The sequence below is a fragment of the Scyliorhinus canicula genome, chromosome 17, assembly GCF_902713615.1.
Source record: "Scyliorhinus canicula chromosome 17, sScyCan1.1, whole genome shotgun sequence".
Classification (NCBI taxonomy): domain Eukaryota; kingdom Metazoa; phylum Chordata; class Chondrichthyes; order Carcharhiniformes; family Scyliorhinidae; genus Scyliorhinus; species Scyliorhinus canicula.
The window spans coordinates 21778189-21803427 of record NC_052162.1 but is presented as its reverse complement, the minus strand read 5'-3'; the positions used below and the strand labels follow the sequence as shown (position 1 = coordinate 21803427).

General features: G+C 45.3%; 1 protein-coding gene across 3 annotated transcripts in view; it reads right to left on the bottom strand.

Moving 5' to 3' along the window:
• Positions 1–25239, bottom strand: part of LOC119951456 (beta-arrestin-1-like) — a 117831-nt gene that overhangs the window by 70050 nt on the left and 22542 nt on the right. For all 3 annotated transcript variants that reach the window (XR_005457633.1, XM_038774662.1, XM_038774661.1), the window contains exons 2-7: positions 18067–18104; positions 16403–16433; positions 15790–15850; positions 11700–11744; positions 9222–9418; positions 6439–6498 (exon numbers count right to left, since the gene is read on the bottom strand). Coding sequence is in view for 2 of the 3 variants with exons in the window: in XM_038774662.1 (XP_038630590.1) it covers positions 6439–6498; positions 9222–9418; positions 11700–11744; positions 15790–15850; positions 16403–16433; positions 18067–18086 (414 nt within the window). In the remaining variant the exon portion in view is untranslated. The remainder of the gene's footprint in view (positions 1–6438; positions 6499–9221; positions 9419–11699; positions 11745–15789; positions 15851–16402; positions 16434–18066; positions 18105–25239) is intronic.

Here is a 25239-nt window from a genome sequence, read left to right as displayed (position 1 = left end):
CGTAACCCAATAATCCCTCTTAACCTTTTTGGACACCCAAGGGCAATTTAGCATGGCCAATCCACATAACCCCGCACATCTTTGGACTGTGGGAGGAAACCCACGCACACCGGGAAGGGGGAACGTGCGGACTCCGCACGGGCGGTGACCCAGCCGGGAGTCGAGCCTGGGATCCTGGAGCTGTGGAGTATTTGGGCTAACCACCATGCTACATAAGTGTCAGTGTAAGTGGGATAGATTAATGACAACGTGCAATTACTGCAAGGATAATTTGGCCGACAACAATGTGACTTTAAAAGGCTGTGCAATCTTGTAGACAAGTGACAGACTTATGGTATCGATTTGTGAGGCAGTACGTGGGCTATGCTAGATGGTACTTCTGGAATATCCAAGCACGGATAGGAAGATACAAATGAAGAAATAGGGCCCTCTCCGCCTTTGACCTGTTCGTTTTAGTTTCAGATCAAGCAACGATCATACCGATGAAGAACCTGAACAACACTCTGCAGAAGAATGTTTCAGACAGTATGGGAAAAAACTAATGATACAATTGGCTACATGTTTGAGGGAATTGAATGATAGAGCCCGGAAGAAAAACCTTACGGGTTAGCAACAAATCAAAATATCAAATTATTACTGAATACTGAAACCTCCGGTCAGACATCTCTAACGGGACGTTAGCTGATGGGTGATCTGTGGTCTCCAGGAGGGACGTATTACGCGGAGGAGTTATTAAGGGTCTCGGCAGACAGCAGTGACTGACGAGGAACCCCCATATTTTAAATGACAGTAGTCTGGAACAGTGCATCTCAAACTATCTGATGTGGCGTACCGGCAGTTTTTTTCCCAATGTGCCAGGGACCGGTGAGCGAAACAAGCCAATCCAGGATTACTGTATCTTTCTTTTCTGTAAACACTCCACGTACCGGTGCGTACACGTACCACACTTTGAGAGGCACTGGTCTAGAATATTAGCAGCTTGCTGCCGCGAGGGGAAATTTGTAACCAATATAGCATTGGAGAGTATAACAGTTGTTACAGACTAAATGTCCTGTAAGTTGTTAGGGACTGTTATGTATAAATTCAAATGGGCTGTAACCACAAGAAGTTACCTGTACTAAGTGCGTGAGTGGTGTTTAAGAAAAAACAAATAATGGCAAGTATACAATCCATGCGGTAAGGAAAATGATAACAGACAACAGGGGGTTGAAGAAAACGGAGCTATTGTCTCAAGTAAGCCAGGGCGGGCAGGCTACATGATTCAGTACAATGTTCGACGTCAGAGTCAGGAAGTCAGAAATAGAAACAGGATTGGTTGACGCTCCTGCAATTAATAAAGCAAGATAATCAGTGCATGATACAAAATATCAGCAATTACCATTCCTATGGGAAACGGAAAGCACTTCCTACAAAAAATCCCAGTGAGGGATAAGGACCTTTTGGTCGCTGATGGACTGAGTTGTGGGCTGCTTCTAAGGGACATGAGGACGCTTTTATGGTGCTACTGCCCCGAGGTAGTCAGATGCCTTGGAGGTAGTGGAACAACCGGAATGGCTATTGTGTTACCTTCCTGAGTGGCGCCAGCTATGGTTCACGGTGATTGGACTTGAGGAAAGCACCTCACAAAGGGTCTATTGACACTGGTCTGCGAGATGGATGCATTTACCATTGATTTTCCTGCACAGTTTACAAATTATGACATGTAAATACGAATGACAAGGCTGAGGGATAGTTGCTAGTCAGTATAACTATAAGAAGGATATAAATCCTAAGGGAAACACAGTAGTACTGAGGATGGCTATCTATCTAGTCAGATTCAGTTCGGGGTAATCTCTCATAGCTTGGTCAAGGGGATTTACCTGCTGCATGGATTGATAATACTTGTTATTATAATTGTAGACTGCACAATCATTGGATGCTGCCGATAGGCTTGGCCCATCATTATTCACCAAAGATGACATCTCGTCACTGGTGACCATCACACCAGACGGAAGAGGACGGAGAGCCAAAGGCTGTAAAAATGTGATGAGGTGTTTATGTACGGAATACCGGCTCAGTTAAGTTCTGTTAACGGGCCTCATATTTTATTGGACAGATTAACAAGGAGTTCTGCTCCCAGTTGGGGCAGACGCCAGCAGCTAGACTGTGCGTACAGACCGCAGGCAGCCGGGTTGTTTGAGAGACACGATCAGACCCTCAAAACTAAATTGGCTAAATTAAGAACGGACACGGGGCCGACATGGCTTAAGTTGCTCCCCGTTGCCCTCATTCAGCTGTAGGTCACACCTGCAGGATCGGCCTGGCTCTCTCCTGCCGAGTCTTTTCCGGCAGGCCCATTAGAACTCCCGGGAACCTGCCTGTTCCCAGATTGGTCCAGTTTCACCATCTGACTAAAGAAAGGACTAACTATGTTCTAGCCCTCACTAACGCCCTCAAGGAGCTCCATGGCCAGGTCCGTGCAGCTCACTCGTCACCATCCCTATTACACAGCTCGCTCTCAATGCAGCCTGGTCGTTATGTCATGGTCAAAAACATTGGACTCGGAAAGGGTGAGAGCCACGATGGGAGGGGCCTTTCCAAGTTCTCCTTACCACCCCCACTGCAGTTAAAGTGGAGGGGCGGAGTGTTTGGGTCCACCTCCACTACTGTAAAAGGTCGGTCACTAACCTGCCTCCCTTCCCCAGCGCTATTTTACAGGTGTGAAGCATGATGGGGTGGCTACACACCGCCTGTGTGATCTTCGGCAACGCCTTGCTTGGAGTGACATTGGCGGCGGACATGGAACAGGGGAATATCATCTACATCTGCAACACCAACCAAACTACAAGGACATTCCACCTCTGCAAAGGTGACGTTCTTCGCTGCCCCCATATACGAGGACGTGGTATCGACACATGGAAGGTCATCCGGTTAACGGACTATGCAGGACTTATGACGCAATGGCACCGGTCCCAACGATGGGAAGGGAAGACTGCATGGACATTGCCTTGTTTTTGGAGCATATGTAAATTTGATTTTGGATGTGTTAACCTTGATGCCTTACAGGTAAAATCAGACTATGAGGAGGGGGTAGGAAGAGGTTGTGAGAGAGAAAGAGGGACTAGACAGAGGAAGGGCTGTGTAAGAGGGGAGGTACAACCAGACGTAGATTATCAGGAGATGTACTTAATTTATTTAGGATCCGGAATGAGGGAAACCTGGACGGTATGAATCTCTTCTAGATTTACCACCGCTTGTATGGCCAGGGGAGGGTTGTCTGCTACCCAAACCCCACATCGGTGTCTAGGTTATGTTCTGTTTCACCGCTTTGGGGCACTCCCCCAACTGTGGTTCATTGTCAGAGTTCCGAGCCACCGTCCGCGCAAGTTACTCTTCCTTCCGATCCAGGTTCGGCCCACCGGCTATTCGCCTTCCCCTTCCTGGGGATAATTCCCACTCTCACTAGGATAAGCTTCAACGGTGGAGGGCATATATATCTAGCCCCTTCACTCCCAATAGAGATTCCCGGTCATATGAGAATTGTTTCAGCAGTGAGAGGTACGGCTATTTGCTGGTAGAGATGAAAATGAATATAACATGTCTGTCCTCCACTTGTACTGATCCAAAGTGTTGCATAACCCTGACATCAGGTCAATGTGCCTGTTGCAATGCCACTTGTGTTCCGTTGACGCTAGGCATCCAGCTCCTTTGAATGTCTCTCATATCACTGTTGAGTCTAGGGCGTTCTGCATTGCTATGAGGCCCGAATGGGCTTTCCAAAGCTGGATGAAATGGGCTACTGGGGGTTCCTTGGCGGTCAACGATAGAAAGTATTTTATTTGTGGCCTTACCATCCTGGGAAACGAGACCTTAGGGGCCCTTGGGGCACTAAACAGGGAATTATCTTAACTCAGGTTGGTTGTCATGCAGAACCGTTATGTTCTTGACTATCTCGCCTGCATCTTTGTGGGCATGATCATCCTTAAATGCATGATGGGTAAAATGCAGGGTGCCGTGGAACAGATAGCCGCCCCTAGAGTCTTGACTGTTAGGATCTACGAGCATGCAGCGGCCGATGAGGTGCTGCAGTAGGATTTAGAAGTGCAGCAACACGTTTTCTTAGTTGAGGGGCCATAACTGCAGGTAGGAATGATGGGTTATCATGAAATGATAAAAGGAGGGAATGAGGAAGTGAACAAACGAACAAGGTGTACTTTAGGACCATGCGGATTGAGTGTTCACAGACAGGACAAAAGGATTCAGCCAAAAGCCTGTTTGAAACCATCGGGGGAAGGGGAGCTTTTGCCTCGTGGTAAGCAGGGGGCAAAGGATGATGGGATTACAAAGGCAAAGCGACCAATTAAGATATAGAGCCAGGTCAGGAGGTGTATAGAATGACCAATGGGAAGCTTATATGTGAATCTTACTGTGATTTTTGAATATATCAGCTAAAGCTCTTTTGTATTCTGTCTCTTTGGTCCGGAGTGCTGCAGGAGACAGCATGTGGGTCCTGCAGCTCTATGGATTAATGCAGCCTTGCAAGTGAGTCGATTAAATGATATTATACCTGCAAATCCATCTCGATTTAATTGAATCTAGACTGACTGCGAATTAACAAGGAATTAACACACACACGGATATATTTTATGGTGGAAGAGTCAAGAATGAGAAGAACCCGATTTAAGGTGACTGACGGCATGAGGAGAAGCTGTTTACGCAGAGGGTGTGGAAACTGAGTTTTCAAAAGGGGGGTGGTTGAGCACCTGAAGAGAAAATAATTGCAGGTCAAAGGGGAAGCGTGAGGGTTGGACGAGCTGCAAGGCAGCACACGGACACAATGGGCTAAATGGCCTCCTTCTGCACTGTAACCACTCTATTATTCTAACTCCCTGAGCATATGTCTGGTCCCATCTGCCCCAAAGCCACTGGGAGATTGGCAGGAACAGGCTGGCTAAGTGTCAGAGGTTAAGCGCGACTCGGACTGTGTTCTCGGTGACTAATCAATGCTCTTTGAACTGAAACCCGGGATAAATACTCGTACTAGCCTCCCTGAACAGGCGCCGGAATGTGGCGACTGGGGCTTTTCACAGTAACTTCATTTGAAGCTTGTGACAATAAGCGATTTTCGTATCATTTCATTTCATACACATTAGCAGGAGGGCAAGGGAAAACTGGATTGGGAAAAGAAGGGAAAGAGAAAGTGTTCATTCCTACAGTTGTTATCCTGCAGCCTGTTGCCCCCAGGTTTGCTTTGGCCTCTTGCCTGTTGATTGCTCTGTGGTTTTGTGGGCCAATGCTCGTGCATAAAATTCACGTATATTCCAAACGAGAAAGCGAGGGAAAACTGATCACAAACTTCCAATGTATGAAACAGCCCCATCACTTTAAACTGATAGTTCAAGAGCAGTCCAGAATATGTGGTTTGCTGAAAATATTGTGGGAGACAGGCTGGTCATAACTTCAGGTTACAGGCACAGGCAATATTCTCTCAACTGTGTGACTGAGGATTGTGACAACAATTGAAATGACTTCCCGTGTTTCCAGTGGAGACATGGAGAGGATGATTTTGGATCCATGTTAGCCCTCTGGGAAACGCCTTTAGGGGAGTTCCTCTTCTGGGTTGGGGGTATTGCCCCAGTGCTCGTGGGGGATTGGGGGTGTTTCCCTGTATCTGTGGGGGTGGGGAGGGGGGGGGGGGGAGGGCGGTCGGTGGGGGATTGACTTGATGCTTGTGAAGAGGATATCCTGGCACTTATGAGGGGAGGGGGGGGGGGGTCCCTGTATCCATGGAGGAGGGGGAGTTTGCATCTTATCAGTTGGGAGGGGATGCATTTTGTTCATCACAGACCTTTAAAGAAGGGGCACCAATGTCTGTTAAACTGGCATTGTTGACTCTATAATCCCGGCCTCGCCACTGTGGCGGCGTGGGCCACGCCCCCATATTCTCTGTGTGCAGAATGCCAGGTTAACTGGAGAGAAAACCCGCCTCTGGGACCGGAGAGCTGCATGCCGTTTTTCACACCTCTGGACTCTGAGTGGAATGTTCTGTCCTCTGTGACAATTGGTGAAGACATAACGCTGGTCTCTGCAGGGGAAGCTGGTTTAAACTCGTTTATGCTCTCAGCACTTCCCCCGGTCAAACTTGTTTATAGAAACACTGGGGATAACCGTCTTCCGCTGACCACTCACTTCATAGCAGAAAACAGCTGATCATCAGCTGAAAATCGGGTGGGTTGGGAGAACGGGACACCTCAATTGTCCCACTGGTGTCCAACATCTGCCTGGTGCAACTTTCCTTCAGTTGGCATTGAGCAGCAGGAATGGCCACTATTGCAGATTGAGGTTAAAGGTTAACCCCATTCTTCACCCTCACCCCTTCATTCCTTTGTTATCAATGGGAAAGTACATATTACGTCCAATCTACCTTCCCAGGTAAAATGACAGAAAATTCACAAGTACCTTTCGGTGATCTTCTGGTCCTGGCTGTAGAGTGACTGAACAGGGCATGTTTGGTGGAATCTAGGGAGATATTAATTATTTCGAAGCAAAACACATTTCAATATAATCTTAATGCCATAGTTCCTGGAATAACAGACAGCTCATTTTAATTGACGCAATCTTGGGACATCGAGGCCATTAAAAAAACAGAAAACTCTTACCAGCCATCATAAGTGGAGAATTACAGAGTTAAACTTGTCTTAACCAAAGAAGAGACGAGACTAAAATGCTTAGAGACACAAAAATTGTGGATGTCAGTAACTTTTTTTGCTTAGCTTAATACTGGGCCTGGAGTACGATTATGAACTACAAGGAGCCAGGTGGTAAGGTGAAGTTGAGGTAAATTGAGGTAAGTTGAGGATGGCACATTGGCACAGTGGTTAGCACTGCTGTCTCACAGTGCCAGGGTCGCAGGTTCGAATCCCACCTTGGGTGACTGTCTGCGTGGAGTTTGCACTTTCTCCCCGTGTCTGCGTGGTTTTCCTCCGGGTGTTTCAGTTTTCTCCCACAGTCCAAAGGTGTGCAGGTTAGGCAGGGTAATGGGGTTGCGAGGATAGGATGGGGAGGTGGGCCTGGGTGGTGGTGCTCTTTCGGAGAGTTGGTGCAGACTCGATGGGCCGAATGACTTCTGTGTTCACCGTGGGAATTTTAGGGATTCTAATTTACTCCTTTAAAAAAGTGTTTGACTATCTAGCTGGAATAGTTTATAGATATTGGGATGTGCCATATTTTTATTATGATATAAAGGCATACATTATATAATATGGATAGAAAGCTTAAAGACATCTTCAGCAGAGCTGTATGTGCTGTGTTCTGCTCAAAGGCCAAAATGAAATGGAGACTGGACCCCATGACACAATTCCCTTCAAATGATGTCATGCTGCTATCCCTTAAAGGCATATTACAATAGGGTGTGATTAATATAATTGGGAGGTCACCAGGGGCTGTGTGCTGGAAGGAAGGTACTTTTCTCTATGGTTCTCCTGTCTCTTGGCAGAGTTTCCTCCTACCAAAATGGCCACAGGAAGTCAACTGGGAAGCCACATGGCAGAGTGATGGAAAATCCCTATCGAGAATCAGTGCAACAAGGACCAGCTGTGTAGCCTTGCTGGATTATATAAGCAAAGCACTGACACTGCTGGGAGGGAAGCCAACTTGGTGAATGCAAGGAAGGTGCCTTGAGCAGGATCAAGCTTGACCTTGCACTGGATAATGTGGTATCCACTGTGCGGAGAGACTCAATCCACACCTCCTCCTTCAAAATGGGTCCCGGCTCCTCCTCCCACCTAGCCTTCACCTCTTCCACTGAAACCTGCTCTTCCCACAAGATCCATCCATATATCCTGGACATGCTGCCCCCATCCGACCCCGCACAGGAGTGTATCCTTGCCAATAAAGTGGACGCGAGCGCTACCGGAAATGTCGGAAATGTCTGCCGAACAAGGTCCTGTACCTGAACGTGTCTACCCTTCCAAGTCCTGCTTTCTCCTTCAACTCCTCCAAGCTGGCAAACTGCCCCTCCAGAAGCCAATCCCTCACCCTCTCCAGCTCCTTACCTTTCCACCACCCCAAATGTAGCGTCTAATTTCGCTGGCTCAAGCAAATGTTCTGACAGATAGGGGCCCACCTTGACACTACCCCAGTTTAAAATGCTGACAGTGTTGGCACCATACTTTCAAACTGAAGACGACCACTGGGTTTGAAGAATATTTCGCCCGAGCAAACAGCAGAGACACCGTCACCAGTGTGTCCAAGCTAGGCCCTTTGCACAACCCCGACTCCATCCGCACCAAAGTAACTTCCTGATCACCACAACCTCAGCTCTGGCCTTCCAATAATAAAACATCAAATTCAGCAGCACCAGCCACCCCCCCCCCCCCTCCCGCCACCTGCCTATCCCTCTGCAGAACCCCCCTCCGAAACCAAGGAGTTCTCCCCGCCCATATGAAACCTGTTATGAACCGCTCCATCACATGAAAAAAATGACACATTTCTGACTGCAAGGCGAGCCCTACCCGTAGGGTGAGACAAAGAGAATCCCCTGGTCACTGTTAGTCTGTTATTTCACCCCCCCTCCCATTGTCGTGTTCCCCCCCCGCTCCAAATCCCCCCAAAACAACAACAACCCAATCCCCCCTGACCCACTCCCCCCACCAACAAGCCCGAACCCCACAGGTTGCGCTCATAGACGTTCCCCACAAGATCCCTCCAGCCTGTTCATTTTGCTGTCTGTGGGTGGAAACCCCACTTAAAGCAGACCTGTTCTGTCCTACCTCCCAACAGTACCTTCACTGCCCAGGACTCTCGGCTAAAATCCAGATCAAAGAGTTTAAATGATGCAGAGGAACGGAGGGAACTGGTGCAGATACACCAATCGCCAAACTTTGTGGTGCCATTCACTGAAGCCATAAGATTAACAATCAAAGTGCTGTGGTACATTTCCAGAGGAATAGAATCGAGGTTGTGCTGAACTTGTCTGGAATGTTCCCAAACCACTTGGGTCACAATTCTGGTACCCATATTATAAAATGATGTTGAGGCATTGGAGCACACAAAAGATTTACCAGAATGATACCAGAACTAAGAGGTTGTACCTCTCAGGAGACACGTGAAATATTTCAGCAGGATATCTGGGAACCTCATAATTTCAGGCATCCTGTATGCTCTCCTTTCTCCCCACCTCGTGGGTTATTATCAGAGCTCATGGTTCTGTTTGCTTTGACAGTGGCAGGGAGCGCTCATACCTGTAAGATGAAAGGGTAGCAGTTCTCTTTCAGTTTGTTAGCCAGTCTCTCCTGCAGTGGGGTCAGTGGCTTTTTGTTGTCTGCAACTGGTGGATAGACCTGGATCGTTTCACAGTAAATATCCTTTCGGAAACTAAGGCCCATGACGTCCAAATCTTCACGGCCATATCGGAATGCACATGTCAATGCCACATAAGCTGTTTAAATAGGAAAATTGAGAGTTTTTAAACAAGAATTGCACTTTATGCTTATTGAGAATTACACTTGTCGAACAGATAGCTTATTTTTATGTAGCATCTTTAACCAAAGTAAATCTGACCCAGGATAGGTCCAGAAGTCGACTTGGGCTAACATCAAACCACATAAAGGCTTTAGGATAAGGGATCAAGAAGCTTGAGCAAACATATAGATTTTAAGCTGTGTTATTCTATAATTTAGATAACAACTGTTTCTATCAAGTAGAAAGCAAAGGCAGTTCCGGTCGTACAGATCAACATTGAGGACAAAATGTATGGGCGGGTTATAAATTTGACCATTTCAGAGTGGCAGGTTGCAGAACATGACGATTTGCAAAGTGAATGAGGGACTATTGGTGCCAATGACAGGGCTGAAGCATTCTCAGTAATCTTCAGCCAGAGGTGCCAGGTGGATGATCCATCTTTGCCTCCTCCAGCGGTGCCCATCATCATATATCCCAGTCTTCAGCCAATTTGATTTACTTCACATGATATGAAGAAACAGCTGAAGGCACTGGATGCTGCACAGGCTATGGGCCCTGACAATATTCCGGTAATAGTGCTGAATACTGGTGCTCCAAATACTTGCTGCACCTCTAGCCAAGCTGTTCCAGTACGGCTACAACACTGGCATATATCCAGCAATGTGGACAATTGCCCAGGTGTGTCCTGTACACAAGAAACAGGACAAATCCAACCCGGCTAATTACCGCCCCATTAGTCTTCTCTTTATCATCAGTGAAGTGATGGAAGAGGTCATAAATGCGCTCTCAGGAACTTCCTCATTGACGTTCAGTTTGGGTTTTGCAAGGGTCATACAGCTCCAGACCTCATTACAGCCTTGGTTCAAACATGCACAAAAGAGGTGAACTCCCGAGGTGAGGTGAGAGCGACTGCCCTTGATATCAAGGCAGTATTTCTTCGAGTATGGCATGAAGGAGATAGCAAAACTGGAGTCAATGAGGGGAAGGGGAAAACTCTCCGCTGGTTGGAGTCATACCTGGCACAAAGCAAGATGGTTGTGGTGGTTGAAGATCAATGATCTCAGTTCTAGGACATCACTGCAGGAGTTCCTCGGGGTAGTGTCCAAAGCCCAACCACCTTCAGCTGCTTCATCAATGACCTTCCTTCCATCATAAGGTCAGAAATGTGGCTGTTCATTGATGACTGAACAATGTTCAGCACCATCTGCAACTCCACAGATATTGAAGCAGTTCATGTCCAAATGCAGCAAGACCTGGACAATATCCATGCTTGGGCTAACAAGTGACAAGTAACATTTGCACCACACAAGAGAGAATCTAACCATTGCCACTTGATATTCAATGGCATTGAAACCACCACTATCAACATCCTGGGGTCAGCAATGACCAGAAACTGAACTGGGCTAGCCATATAAATGCTAAGGCCACAGGAGCAAGGTCAAAGGCTAGGAATCCTGCACGAGTAACTCACCTCCTGACTCCCCAAAGCCTGTCCACCACAAGCACAAGTCAGGAGTACGATGAAATACTCTTCATTTGCCTAGATGACTGAAACTCCAACAACACTTGAGAAGCTCAACACTATCCAGGACAAAGCAGCCTGCTTGATTTGCACCCCTTCCACAAACACTCACTCCCTCCACCATGGACGCAAAATAGAAGCAGTCTGCACCATCTACAAGATGCACTGCAGGAACTTACCAAGGTGCTGTACCTTCCAGACCATCATCATCTAAAAGGACAAGGACAGCAGATATCTTGGAACACCACCACCTGGAGGCTCCCTTCCAAGCCACTCACTATCCTGACATTGAAATATATCACCGTTCCTTCACTGTCGCTGGGTCAAAATCCTCGAACTCCATTCCTAAGAGCACTGTGGGTGTACCTACACCACAGGGACTGCAGCGGTTCAAGAAGGCAGCTCACCACCACCTTAAGGGCAACGAGGGATGGGCAATAAATACTGACTGAGCCAGCGACTCACACATCCCGCAAATTAATTGAAAAAAGAAAACGTACCTTGACGCCTGTCAAGGTGAATGACCAAAATCTCACCAGAGTTTAACCATTTCTCATCACCATTTCACTACCGCTGGGTCACAGCACGACGACAAGACTCTGGAGACAGCAGGAAAATCAGTAAGATTGGAGAAATTCATGTTTAGGCCGGTGGCAACATGTGCCATTGAGAAATTGCAGAGCCAGACGTACAGTCGAAACATAGAAAGAGAAACGTGTCAACATAATCCGTTTACCTTTTCTGTCCTTCAAATATTCTGGATCAAGCAGCAACATACCATCTGCAAGAAATAAGTCAATCCAACATTTAAAATGCCAATTTGATTACAATCTATTCACCAAAATAATTAACTTCATGAATCCTGACTGCAATTCGGATTAGGACACCTGAGGACAATATTATGCCAACATTTTTAAAATACATATCTCAACCCATTTATTAACTACACTGTGAAACAGAAATTAAAATATTAGTTTCCCAATATGTTTGCAAGAATTATCCTTTATTTACTTACTATTCCCTAAATTCTCAAGGTGTTTACCAGCAATTGGGTCCACAGGCACCAAGGACCCTCAGGACATTGCCCAATTAACCAGTCTTGATGCGTGATTGTAGTAGAGGCCATTGTCATCACAACTAAACATGCTCCTATAACCCACCCAGCATCAGCAGGCGTATACTTTGCAGCAGATTTCATAGCGGTGATGGCAAGGCTGTTTGTGCTGTTCCAGCGTGGACCCAGCCAAGATGAATTGTAGCAGTCCTATTGTGCCTTAGATGGATGAGTGCAGCTCCAACAACACTCAGGAAGCTCAACACCATCCAGGATTAAGCAACATCTTTGATTGGCACCCCACCACAAATGTTCACTCCATCCACCACTGATGCAAGGTGGCAGCCATGTGTACCATCTACAAGATGCACTGCAGGAACTCAACAAGACTCCTTAGACAGCACCTTCCATACCAGCGACCACTACCATCTGGAAGGAAACGGGCAGCAGGCATATGGGAACACCACCTGCAGGTTCTATCCAAGCCAATCACCATCCTGACTTGGGAATATATTGCCCTTTCTTCACTAACACTGGGTCAAAATCCTGGAATTTCCTCCTTAACAGCACGTCACGGACCGCAGCGTTTCAAGGCAGTTCACCATCACCTGAAGGGAATTAACGATGGGTTATATGGCCCTCATCCCATTCCATGACCCAACATCCCATTCACAAATTAATACGAAGCTGAAATGGAATGAGGACCGGGCGGCTTTGTGGCACAGTGGCTAGCACTGCTGCCTCATGGTGCTGAGGACCTGGGTTTGATCCCAGCCCCGGGTCACTGTCCGTGTGAAGTTTGCACATTCTCCCCGTGTCTGCATGGGTCTCAGCCCCACAACCCAAAGATGTGCAGTGTAGGTGGATTGACCACACTAAATTGTCCCTTAATTGGAAAAAAGAGAATTGGATACTCTAAATTTATTTAAAAAAGAAGAAATGGAGACAAGATTTGGGGAATTTGTTTCATTATAGTACACGGTTGTGCATTTATCACCTGAGCCATAAGTGAAACTTGACAAAATTTGAATGTATTATATACAAGATGGTTGATATTTGCTGCTCAGTTAACGTGTACGCACATTACAGATGCCACATGTACAGTCTAAGTCTATTAGAATTCTTTACATTTCAGTGTTCATCTGGTTGATCAGTTGATCGTGCCAATGTTTGAGATTGGACAGTTCTTTACTTTTATTACTAGGTATTAGCATTGAGTGCTCTCATTTGAGTTATAACCCAACAAAGCTTCCTCAAACACAGAATATCATCACTATTGTACTATTATGAGTCCTATTATTCCCCCTACGGTTACCTTTATCGCAATGAGATTGCAGATTTAAGACCATTTTTTTTAATGATGTGGAGATGCCGGCGTTGAACTGGGGTGAGCACAGTAAGAAGTCTTACAACACCAAGTTAAAGTCCAACAGGTTTGTTTCAAACACTAGCTATCGGAGCGCAGCTCCTTCCTCAGGTGAGATATTCCCTTGAGGAAGGAGCAGTGCTCCGAAAGCTAGTGTTTGAAACTAACCTGTTGGACTTCAACCTGGTGTTGTCAGGCTTCTTACCATTTTTTTAATGGACTTGCATTTACCAGAAACTAGGGTGTCTTTGTTCTAACTCATTTGACGTGTGATCAATATAATAATAAAGTTTTTATTGTCACAAGTAGGCTAATATTAACATTGCAATGAAGTTACTGTGAATATCCCCTAGTTGCCACTTTCCGGCACGGGTACACTGTTGCTCGTTCTGGTGAGTGTGCTTAACACTCAATTGGCTCTGTTTTATTCCTTAGCTCTAGAGTCGCCAGGTATCCTTATGATACCGCCACGAGGTTCAAGTTCAAGTTCAGATCAATGACTCAATACACCAGTTAGTAAGGTTCAATCAAACACATTTATTATTACACAGTAAATCGATACTCATGCAACTAATACTAACGGACTAAACTATTCCTACCACTATAAGCCAATACTTATCTTCAATAAGGGAACACACTGGATCAGGAAACAATGGCCTCTTGTTCTGTCCTGAGACTGCAGGCTTCCCAGTTGGTATGGGCTAAGGGGTCAGGAGGGTCTATTCTCGTAGCGAGCGTTGGTTGGACACTTACTTGTCGGTGTAGCTGTTGGCCAGGCCTCTCCTTCTCACGTTCAAGTTCTTAGAGAGCTGCTGCAAAGGTGTTCTGCTGGGATGGCCAGCTAAGAGAGTGAGCTGGACTTGGGACCTGACTTTTATAGGTCCCAGGGGCTTTGCGCCCTTTTGGGCGGGCCCCGATCCTACTGTCAATCGATTGGGTCTCATCCCAATTGATTAGTACGAATCCCCCAATACTGAGGCTGTCCCTCGATCGCGAGGCGGTTCTTCCTAACTGGTTTGTTTCCTTTTGTTCCAGACCCCGTTGGCGCCGGGAAGTCTGACCTGCCATAGAATGTCCCAATTGTAGCTAATCGTTGTATCCATTGTTCCCGGGGATCACTTCATTAATATGCAAACTGCTGGTTTCGGCGCTGTCTGCTTTCTTTGCAGCCAGAATACACATGAACTTCTGCAAACTGCTTGTCTCTTTATAATTGTCCAGTTTTCCCTACAACCTTTGTAAATCGCCATTTTGGGTCGGGAAGTGGCCAACTTCAACATGAAACATGCTTCCCATCCCACCAGAAATCTTTCATAGAATCATAGAATCACTACATTGCAGAAGGAGGCCATTTGGCCCATCGAGTCTGCATCGATCATCCAAAAGAGCACCCTACCTGGGCCCACTCTCCCACCCTATCCCCGTAACCCCACTTAGCCTGCACATCATTGGACACTGAGGGGTAATTTATCATGGCCAATCCACCTAACCTGCACATCTTTAATAATAATCTTTATTGCAACAAGTAGGTTTACATTAACACTGCAATGAGGTTACTATGAAAAGCCCCTAGTCACCACATTCCGGCACCTGTTGGGTACACAGAGGGAGAATTCAGAATGTCCAATTCACCTAACAGCACGTCTTTCAGGACTTGTGGGAGGAAACCGGAGCACCCGGAGAAAATTAACACAGACACGGGGAGAAAGTGCAAACTCCACACAGTCACCTAAGGCCGGAATTGAACCCGGGTCCCAAGTGCTGTGCTGCAGCAGTGCGAACCACTATGTCACCGTACTGTCCTTTTTGAACTTGCCCACCCCCATCTATCTTGAAGATTAGACCGTAAGCTGGGTCTTTAGAAACCCTAACATAAGCCAATGTTAGCTCATGTAGTGATAACTGGCAGCCAATACAATTGTTCATGGCTTCAAAGCCAAGTTTGGTTAGCACATCCTATATGTGCACATTTGGATTTCAGAGGAGGACAACGATTGGGATGTCTGTCTGGCGACTTTCCCTCCCTAGTCCGGATGTGAACAAATGCAATTTATAAAGTCCTTATCGCCATTCTGGCTATGATCAGGGATTGTAGCTGGACTAGTTTTCAATGATCTGGAGATGCACTGTTAATAATAATATTCTTTTTATTGTCACAAGCATGAAGTTGCTGTGAAAAGCCCCGAGTCGCCACATTCCGGTGCCTGTTCGCAAACCACTGAGGGAGCTTGAATCTTTTGAATTCAAGATTGAATGGAAAGATGTTTGATTGAGGAGAATTTTGTAAGTTCTTTCACAAATTCCATGAGCTATGGCTTTTGTGTTTTTAACATTGTACAGGAGAATGCGATACATGTGTGCACAGGTCCAGCATCATTTCTGATTTATAAATGGTATGCTACCCACCAACTGGGTCCACAGTGTTGATATGATCTACAAAGTCTCGCTTTCCCAGATACAGTGAGAGCTGTCGATAAAGGAAATAAATGTTATTTTATACGCGACTTTAAATCACTCTGCAACCCTACACTAGAGTAGGCATTATCGCAAAAGTCAAAACTGTCATGTTCTTGTGCTATGGCCGGTAGGAATGATGCACAATGGAACATCTAGTTCTTGTCTAGTTAAAGTAATTTATTGCAAAACAAATGCATGGTAAAAATAACTATAAGAAATATATGACAAACTACGAACATTATCCTAGAGCTACTGCAGGTATGACTATCCACCAGCATGACTGACCCCCAACTCCTCGAGGTACAGTGTCACATAGTAGATTTACCCTGCCACCTGCTGGTCGGAGGTCATGTACATTATTATATACATGATTGCTTCTGTACATCATCATAACAACTACCCTAGAACTTCCGATTGGGAGAGGAACAATAGAATGAAAGTAGCCAACAATACAACACTACAAATAGGAATGGTGAAATTCAAAAGTCCTCAGCAAAATCATATTAATAGATTAAATGAAAACACCAATCAGATTCTCAGACAAGGGTCAGAAGATACTAACCTTCTCATTGGGGCTTGTCTTTTTGAAGACTCTAGAAATTTAAAAGTGAAGAATTATGCACCATGCACATACTTTCTAGCTATAATCTTACAGTGTCATTTCTACTGTTGCAAGAACAGCTGTTTAATGGTCCCATAAGCAAAGGGGTCACTTGACAAATGGACTATCGAGTCTCTTTATAATGGTCCCTTAACTTACAATTATGTCAATTGAAGATATTTTTTCCAATGTAAAAGACGACCAGATTACAATGAAAAATGAAAATCGCTTATTGTCACAAGTAGGCTTCAAATGAAGTTACTGTGAAAAGCCCCTAGTCGCCACATTCCGGCGCTTGTTCAGGGAGGCTGGTCTGTGCAATTTAAAATTTGACAGCTGGGATTTACCTCTTTCTAAAGTACTTCCTGGGATTCTTCCTATGATTTGAAGATCAGAACCATCACACTACCCTCCATATGTAACCTGATTATACTCGCACTTGCAACAGCTATATTTTCAATGATCCTGTGTTTGAAGTGTATTGCATTGTGAGCTATGAAGAACATAGTGTAGAACGTCATAGGCAAGTTGGTGGAAAGGGTGAACAGGTAGCAGATGAAATTCAATACAGCGAAATGCGAAGTAATTCATTTTGATAGAAAGTACATGGAGAGACAATATAAAATAAAGGGTAGAATTCTACAGGGGCACAGGAGCACAGGGACCTGGATGTATCTATGCGTAACTCACTGAAGGTGGCAGAGCAGTTTAAGAGCGTGGACAATTACCTTTTAAAATGGCTGAAGATAGGTCTGGCTGTGACCATCAAGCAAGAAGAGCTATTTGGCAGTATTGTAGAAGCCTGCACGTTATTATCTCTGAAGATACGCTAACAGCCCCTGTGAGCTGCAGAGACCAATTCAAAGCCATATACAAAGGCCACCTGCATTTCATAAGCCAAGACTCGTCAACCAGAGCCAGGACCCTATAAACTCACATTAAGACTCTGGTTGGAACAGAGGGTGGCGAAGGCAGACTCAATGAAAGCATTCAAAAAGGGAATTAGTCTTTTATCTGAAAAGGAAGAATGTGCAGGGTTATGAGGAGAAACTTGGGTAATGGCCTGAAGTGAATTACTCATTCGGAGACCTGGTGCACTCATGATATGCCAAGAGGATTCCTTCTGTGTTGTAACAATTCTGTGGATTGGCTCACAGAGTAAAAGGGTGTAGTTGGTGGATGCAGCCATCGGAACGGCACATCCAGAACTGATGTTGAAAACAGCAGGAAAGTGTAGTGGCATTATGGCACTGTGGAGGGCGCTCTTGCAGGAGTCAGCAGATACCACTGTGCATACAGTTTGGTGAAATGCTGAGGAATTCAGTTTGCAAGTCCCAATTTTAACTTGGGGGATGGGCAGGGTATCAGGAGGGAGGAAGACGGAAACAGACTCTGTAATCAGAGCCATTTTAACTGCTGGGCCTCACTTGAATAACTCAGTTCAGTCTCCTTACCAAAACCAGTCATGGTTATCAGATGGGAGTGGGAATTGTTGAGAGAGGGAGATGCCAGTTTGTTGTGATCCTATCTTAATTATTTTATTCTGTATTGATGTCAACACACGAAAACACGATGTTAAGAAGGTAAAAACTCAAGACAGTTTTCAAAGTGAAATAATTACTCACTGGCCTGGTTTTTGAGACATGCTGATGGATCTGATGTTCTGTAAAATAGAACAATATTCATAACAAACAATTAATATGGGCAATAGTCTTAATATATAAATTACAAATAGTAAGATGTATACCAACATTAACTACGTGTACTTCAGTATATTTCTATTTTCTCATTAGCCCCAAATGATGTATATCAGTGAGGATGTCCTGTGGTGCAATGGTAGCATCCTGACCTCTTGATCAGAAGCTCTGGGTGCAAAACCTAGTGAAGGATTTGATGGCCATGGTAGGTATGTTCATAGCGTGGCCAAACAGGTGAATCCTTAAAATACCACTGATGGCAGGTGGGAAGTTTCTGGGTCAGTCATCAGAACACAACAGCAAACCACTGCTTTCCTTTTCCAAACCTAATCATGGACCAACCCAATGGAAATCCTTGGTTGCCAATGCCCTCTTGGGGCATGGTACCTGAGGGAGGACAATTAATGTAAATACAGGCAATGTGACTCAGGTTACAAACTGATAACCAAGTGCTTGAGAATCCTGAAAGGAGGACCATTCTAATAATTGACTTAAATATGCACTGGGTGTGGTATGCCCCAGTCAAGTACAAAGCTGCCATCTAAGTGGCTCATTACCTGGAACCTTCTTAAAACTTTTGAATGTTTTGCCATGTGTTTTCTGTTCCATCAGCATTTGGTCAGTTTCCCATGGAGGATTGTGGAATGGTGATTCAGATGACACTAACTGCAGACTTGCATGGGGAACAGAGTGCTTGATTTTGACAGTGGGATTAACAGCTTAGCCGTGATGGGAGCGGTGCTGAGAATGAAGTTCAATTGACTGAACATGACCATTGTTCGCGACATTCTGAGTAAGAAATCATATCATCTGCAATGAATTGACCTCCATTCATATTATCGGGGGAAAATTCTGGATAACTGATTTCATAAGCCTTGGATATTTGTTGATCTATCCTTCAGAGGTGACCATTGTGATGAGGGTGGAAGTAGAGCAAAATCATACTGTGCGCCTATCTGCTGGGAACAGAATTTTGTGGTATCTTACGGAAAGGAGGTCTAAAAATGTACGTTTTCTGTTTGTGCAAAAAATGTTATCGTGCTTTCCATCTGCACTGTATATAGGGACACAGAAATAGAGGAAATAGAAGCAGGAGGAGGCCATTTGCCCTTTCAAAACTGCTCCGCCATTCATTGCGAACATGGCTGGTCATCCAATCCACAATAGCCTTTTCGTTCCTTCCACACAAATCCTATGATCCCTTTTGCCCCAAGAGCTATATCAAACTCTTTTTTGACAGGATACATTGTTTTGCCTTCAAATACTTTCTGGGGCAAAGAATTCCTCAGGCTCACCTCTCCTCTTGGTGAAGAAATTTTCTTCATCTCAACCCCTATCCTCAGACTAGACTTCTGGTTGTGTAATCCCCCACCTTCGAGAACATCCTCCTTGCATCAACTCTGTCTCGTCCTCCTCTGACTCCTTGCATAGGTTCCCATCCCCCTGCCATTTTAATTTAAACCCTCCTCAACCACTCGAGCAAATACCACCCCCCCCCCCAGGAAATCAGTCCCGGTCCTGCCCAGGTGTAACCCATCCAGTTTACTGGTCCCGCCTCCCCCAGAACTGGTATTACTGGTGGGAATCTGGAACTCACTGCCTGGAATAGTGGTAGTAGCAGCATGGTGGCACAGTGGTTAGCACTGCAGCCTCACAGCGCCAGGACCCGGGTTCAATTCTGGCTTTGGGCGACTGTCTGTGTAGAGTGTGCACATTCTCCCCGTGTCTGCGTGGGTTTCCTCCAGGTGCTCCGGTTTCCGGTTTCTCCCACAATCCAAAGATGTGCTGGTTAGGTGGATTGGCATATTTCCTTAAATAAGACCAGTACTGTGCACGTTACTCCAGATGTGATATACCCAGTTCCTGTACAACCTAAGCATAGGTTCCCTACTTTTGTATTCAATTCCCCTCTCAATAAACAATAATATTCTGTTAGCTTTCCTAATTACTTCCTTTGCCTGCATACCAGCTTTTTGCAATTCATTGGCTCTAGATTGTACAGAACATCACTTTGTATCATTATCAATTCATTTAAAGTCATTAATCAACTTAACTGGAATAGTGCACATTACATTTGCAAGCATCAACTTACTCTAAACTGGAAAAAGAGAAATGTTTGACCTTTTGATGATCTAACCATGGACAAAAAACCCTGAGCCAAACATTGTGTAAGTTTTAAAGTTTAAAACCCTATTTTATAAAACACAGATTGTGAAAATAAGCAACAAGAAAAATTATTATAGGTATTACCACAGGAAGATATAAAATGTTATTGGCCAGACAAACACTCACAATGTTCACACAATGAAACAATCTTCAACAATTAAATTATTATTAATAATAGGTGATAATAATAAACTTTAGTATCACAAGTAGGCTGACATTAACACTGCAATGAAGTGGGTACATAGGGGGAGAATTCAGAATGTCCAAATTTTTATTTATTTTTTGTCTGTTTTTAATAAATTTAGTATACCCAATTAATTATTTCCAATTAAGGGGCAATTTAGCATGGCCAATCCAGCTACGCTGCACATCTTGTGGGGGCGAAACCCATGCAAACACAGGGAGAATGTGCAAACTCCACACGGAGAGGGACCCAGAGCCGGAATCGCACCTGGGACCGCGGCGCTGTGAGGCATCATTGGTAACCACTGTGCCACTGTGCTGTCCTTAGAATGCCCAAATTATCGAACAGCACGTCTTTCGGGACTTGTGGGAGGAAACCGGAGCACCCGGAGAAAACCCACGCTGACACAGGGAGAAGGCGCAGACTCCGCACAGACAGTGACCCAAGCCGGGAATCGAATTTGGGACCCTGGTGCTGTGAAACAACAGTGCTAACCACTGTGCTACCATGCTGCCCTATGAGAAGGGAGGGGTTTACACCAGGAGGTAACACCTACATCAGCTAAGGATGATGTAATTCCCTTCAGTGGATAATGATAGATAGAAGCCTCTTGTCAGAGAAGACAAAGGCTTTGAACAGATATGTAGAAGTCAGGTATTTTAAATACACTTAATATAGGTAAAAAAGCAGTTTAAAGCATAAATATTAAATCCCAGTTTTAAAATGAAAGAAACATACAATTTCCAAACTCAGACATGAGTTTGGGAAACACAGAACCACTGATAAAAACATCACATTCTTTCAAGGACAGGGGCTGAATCTCATGGCAATAAAGGTGGAAGCATTAAAGGCTCCATTGTTCTGATTTCAGGCCACTTGTGATAACAGCCTGAACCACATTCCATAACGTATGCAAGCCGAAACATTTTAGACTGTGTCAAAAAACAGTTTCAATTATATTTTCGAAATTATAGTATGATGAGATGACATAACGTCTCAATTGTTGCAGATAAGCAACAATTGGAAGTGGCGTTGCATCGTGAGGATGGACGGCTTGTTATCAAATCAAATGTGTTTTGAATATAGCTTAAACCAATTAGGATTATATTGGGGTGTGATCGGATCGCTTAAGACATATATGAAATAGTATATCCATGGATGATTTGGCCACCATTTTAGACAGAAAGAGACAGAAAGAGACAGAAAGGGACAGAAAGAAAGGAAGAAAGAGACAGAGAGAAAGAGACAGGAAAGAGACAAAGAGAGAGAGAGAGAGAAAGTAAAGGAAGAGAATTAGAAAAGAGTTCTGTATTCCTATTTCATTTTCATACTTTGACTTCAGCCTTTGACTTTTAAAGTTGTGTTCAGGCTATTGTCTCAGAAGATAATTCCTGTGATTCTTTGAAGAAAATCAGATTGTCTACAAACTACCTTTTAAATGAAATTCAAGTTGTAACCAATGAACTTCAAATAAAACAATTCTTATTTGCACCTGACAAGTTTTTAACTTGAATTTCTACTGAGTTTCAGCAATGTCTCAAGAACAACCGGTAAATTGAATAAAACTTCACAATTCAAAGATCACAACAAGATACCTGAGGTTAATGCTTCGGAGGCTGATGAAGACCTGGACATTTTAAAGTGAGTTGCAGCTCCAGAGTATCCTGCTCATCAGATAGCTAAAACAATTGAAGATTTAAGACAATGCTTTGCTTTAAATATTTGATGGATATTTTGACACATCTTAGTCTGAAGCATAGTCGGGTTTAAAAAAAAAATTAGATTCTATGCAGAGTGCACGGTGCCACAGTGGTTAGCACTGCTGCCTTACAGCTCCAGGGAGTCAGGTTCAAATCTGGCCTTGGGTGAGCTTGCATATTCTCCCCGTGACTGTGTGGATTTCCTCTGGGTGCTCCGGCTTCCTCCCACAGTCCAAAGATGTGCAGGTTAGGTGGATTGGCCATGATAAAATTGATCCGTAGCGTCCACAGATGTGCAGATTAACCAGGGCTACAGGGATAGGTCGGAGCACTGGGCCTAGGTAGGGTGCTCTTTCGGAGGGTCAGTGCAGACTCGATGGACCGAATGGCTTACTCCTGCACTGTTGGGATTCTATGGATTCGAATTCTCCCAAGTCCCCACCGGCAGGTTTGATTGCGGGTGTATGGGGAGAACATGGCGGGACGCCCAGAAATATGTTTCACGCCCGCGTGAAATTACAGCGGAATTTTCCACTGGTGCCTGCTGTGGCGGATTGAAAAACCTGCCAGAGGCTGGTGTGATCCTGTTAACAGGATATAGCCAAAGGCCTGACATATCCTGGATGTGGGCGTGAAACACATTTGGAACAATGTGGCATGAAGGATTCGGGACACACCTGAATCACGCTGTATTGCCGCCGGAACAAGGATAGATTCAGCCAGCCACTCTGGACCCTGGAACACCGCAGCGGTGGCTGGGGTGGAGCAGCTGCTGGTGGAACCTCCAGATTTGGTGTCCTGGAGGAGGTCCACATTCCAGCTTCAGAATGGTCCTGGAGATTCATCTTCACTCTCAAGAGGTCCATTTTCCGATCTCAGAGTGTTCCCGGAGCTCTAACTTCATTTTCAGAAAATCCATATTCTTCATTCAATAGGCAGTGAAGTCGGTGCTGGAGGTTTTGGGGTGTTCCCCACCAGGAATCGCAGCAGCAAACATCCCACATTCCCGCTGCTGCCATGGCATTTTGTCTCAAATTGGGAGAAGTCCACCCTAAGACCATGGGAGGGATTCTCCATCCAGGATTCCCGGTTGCATTCCCCGATAGAATCGTGGTGCTCTGACCCCCCAGTGGCAGCAGGAATGAAGTCCACACCACACGCCATCTTTTGATGCGGTCACGGGCTGTCAGTCATAACTAGACATTTCTAAACATTGTGGTTAGGCTCACAGGCCAGCCGCCAGACCTCGCTATTGGGCTGTCCGCTCAAAATGACGGCCTAATCGTGGGATTCATGTCGGAGTCCCTCACGATTCCTGCTATGCATGAATTTGCATGGCAAGGGACAGTGGATTGCTTCCACTTTTAGTGACAGTGCAAATCATAAGCCCTTTATAGCCTTGACACCCTTCCTCCTCCCCTCTTATGCAGCACACCCAGCCAAGGTGCCATGAAATTGGATGCCACTGCTTTCCCCTTCACAGTCATCTCTCCCAACAGTATCCAAGACAGTATATCTGTTGGAAAGAAGGATGGCCACTGATGACTCCTGCACTACCTGCCTTCCTCTACTCTTGCCTGGTGGTCACCTAGGCCCTGTCTACCTGTTCAATCCTCACCTGCTTAGCATTGTGGATGCTCCACTGTCAATCCATTCTTAGCTCCAGCTACCAATGGCGGCTCTCCTGCCATGACTACCCTTAAGTCCCTTATTTACTCCCTTTTAATAAAACTTAAGCTCCATAAGACTATTTACTTATCTCCCTTATGCTAACTTTACTTCCCTTACCCTACTTTGTTTGCTTATATTACTTTATAATGACATTGGCTCACACTTATTTGTGTTGTTTTTCAGTTATTCCACCTCCTCCAAACAAAAAAAACAAAGAATACACTTTTTATATTCCCCACTGTTTCGCTGTGACACTGATTGCAAAGTCAATGAAGACAGGATGCCGACCTTGATTTTTTATAAAACTTGGCGATGGTCTGCTCCTGCCCTGACTGAGCTCCGCACTCTGTCTTTTCAGTTTCACCAGTACCTTGGCCAGTTGCAGCAAGACTTCTCTACTCTATCCCCTTGGATTAAGGGCCAACGTTCCAATAGCCTTCCTGATTACCTGCTGCACCTGTGTGCTAGCTTTCAGTGTTTTGTGCACAAGTGCACCCAAGTCCCTTTATGATGCAGCTTTCTGCAGTTATTCTCCATTTAAATAATATTCCCTTCCAAAATGAACAACTTCGCATTTTCCCACATTATACTCCACTTGCCAACTTTTTTCCCATTTACTTAATCTATCAATATCTCTGCAAACTGTCTGTTCACCCGGCCTCCATGGGGTACTTATGAAGGCTCCCGGCTCACTCCGCAGCTTCTATTGCTCCCCCGCCAACCACTGGCTCCATTCCTGAAAGTTGCTCAATTGTTTCTGAATCTGAACCGGGTATCTCTCTGCTCACCCTACCTGGGAGAAGGGCTAGAAAAGGTGTCCCAAAAATAGTCTACCTGTAGTCAAAAGATCAAAATTAAACTGAATTTTGGACCCTGGAATGTGCGAACCCTCATGGACAACGAGCAAATCAATCGACCGGAACGGAGAACTGGCCTTGTTGCCCATGAACCGAGGCACTTCAACACTGACTTCGCCGCCTGCAAGAGACGCGAAGAGCAGACAGAGGACAGCTGAGAGAAGATGGCGGTGGTTACACCTTCTTCTGGAGAGGAAAACCCAAGGATCATCCTTGGATTCAAGGAATTGGTTTCGCCATCAAGAATAACCTTGTCAACCGACTCTCGGAGCTCCCTATCGGCATCAACACGAACCTCATGGCCCTTTGTCCACAACTTACAAAAACCATCCGGCAACGGTCATGAGCCCCTACCCCCCAACCCTTGATGCCAATGACGTGTCCAAAGAGGTCTTCTACTCCAGCCTGGACACCATAGCCTCCAACATTCCTAAAAAAGATAAGATCATCCCCCTTGGAGACTTCAATGCCAGAGTTGGAAAGGACTCTCAAATTGGGAGGGAATCAGTGGAATGGAAGGAGT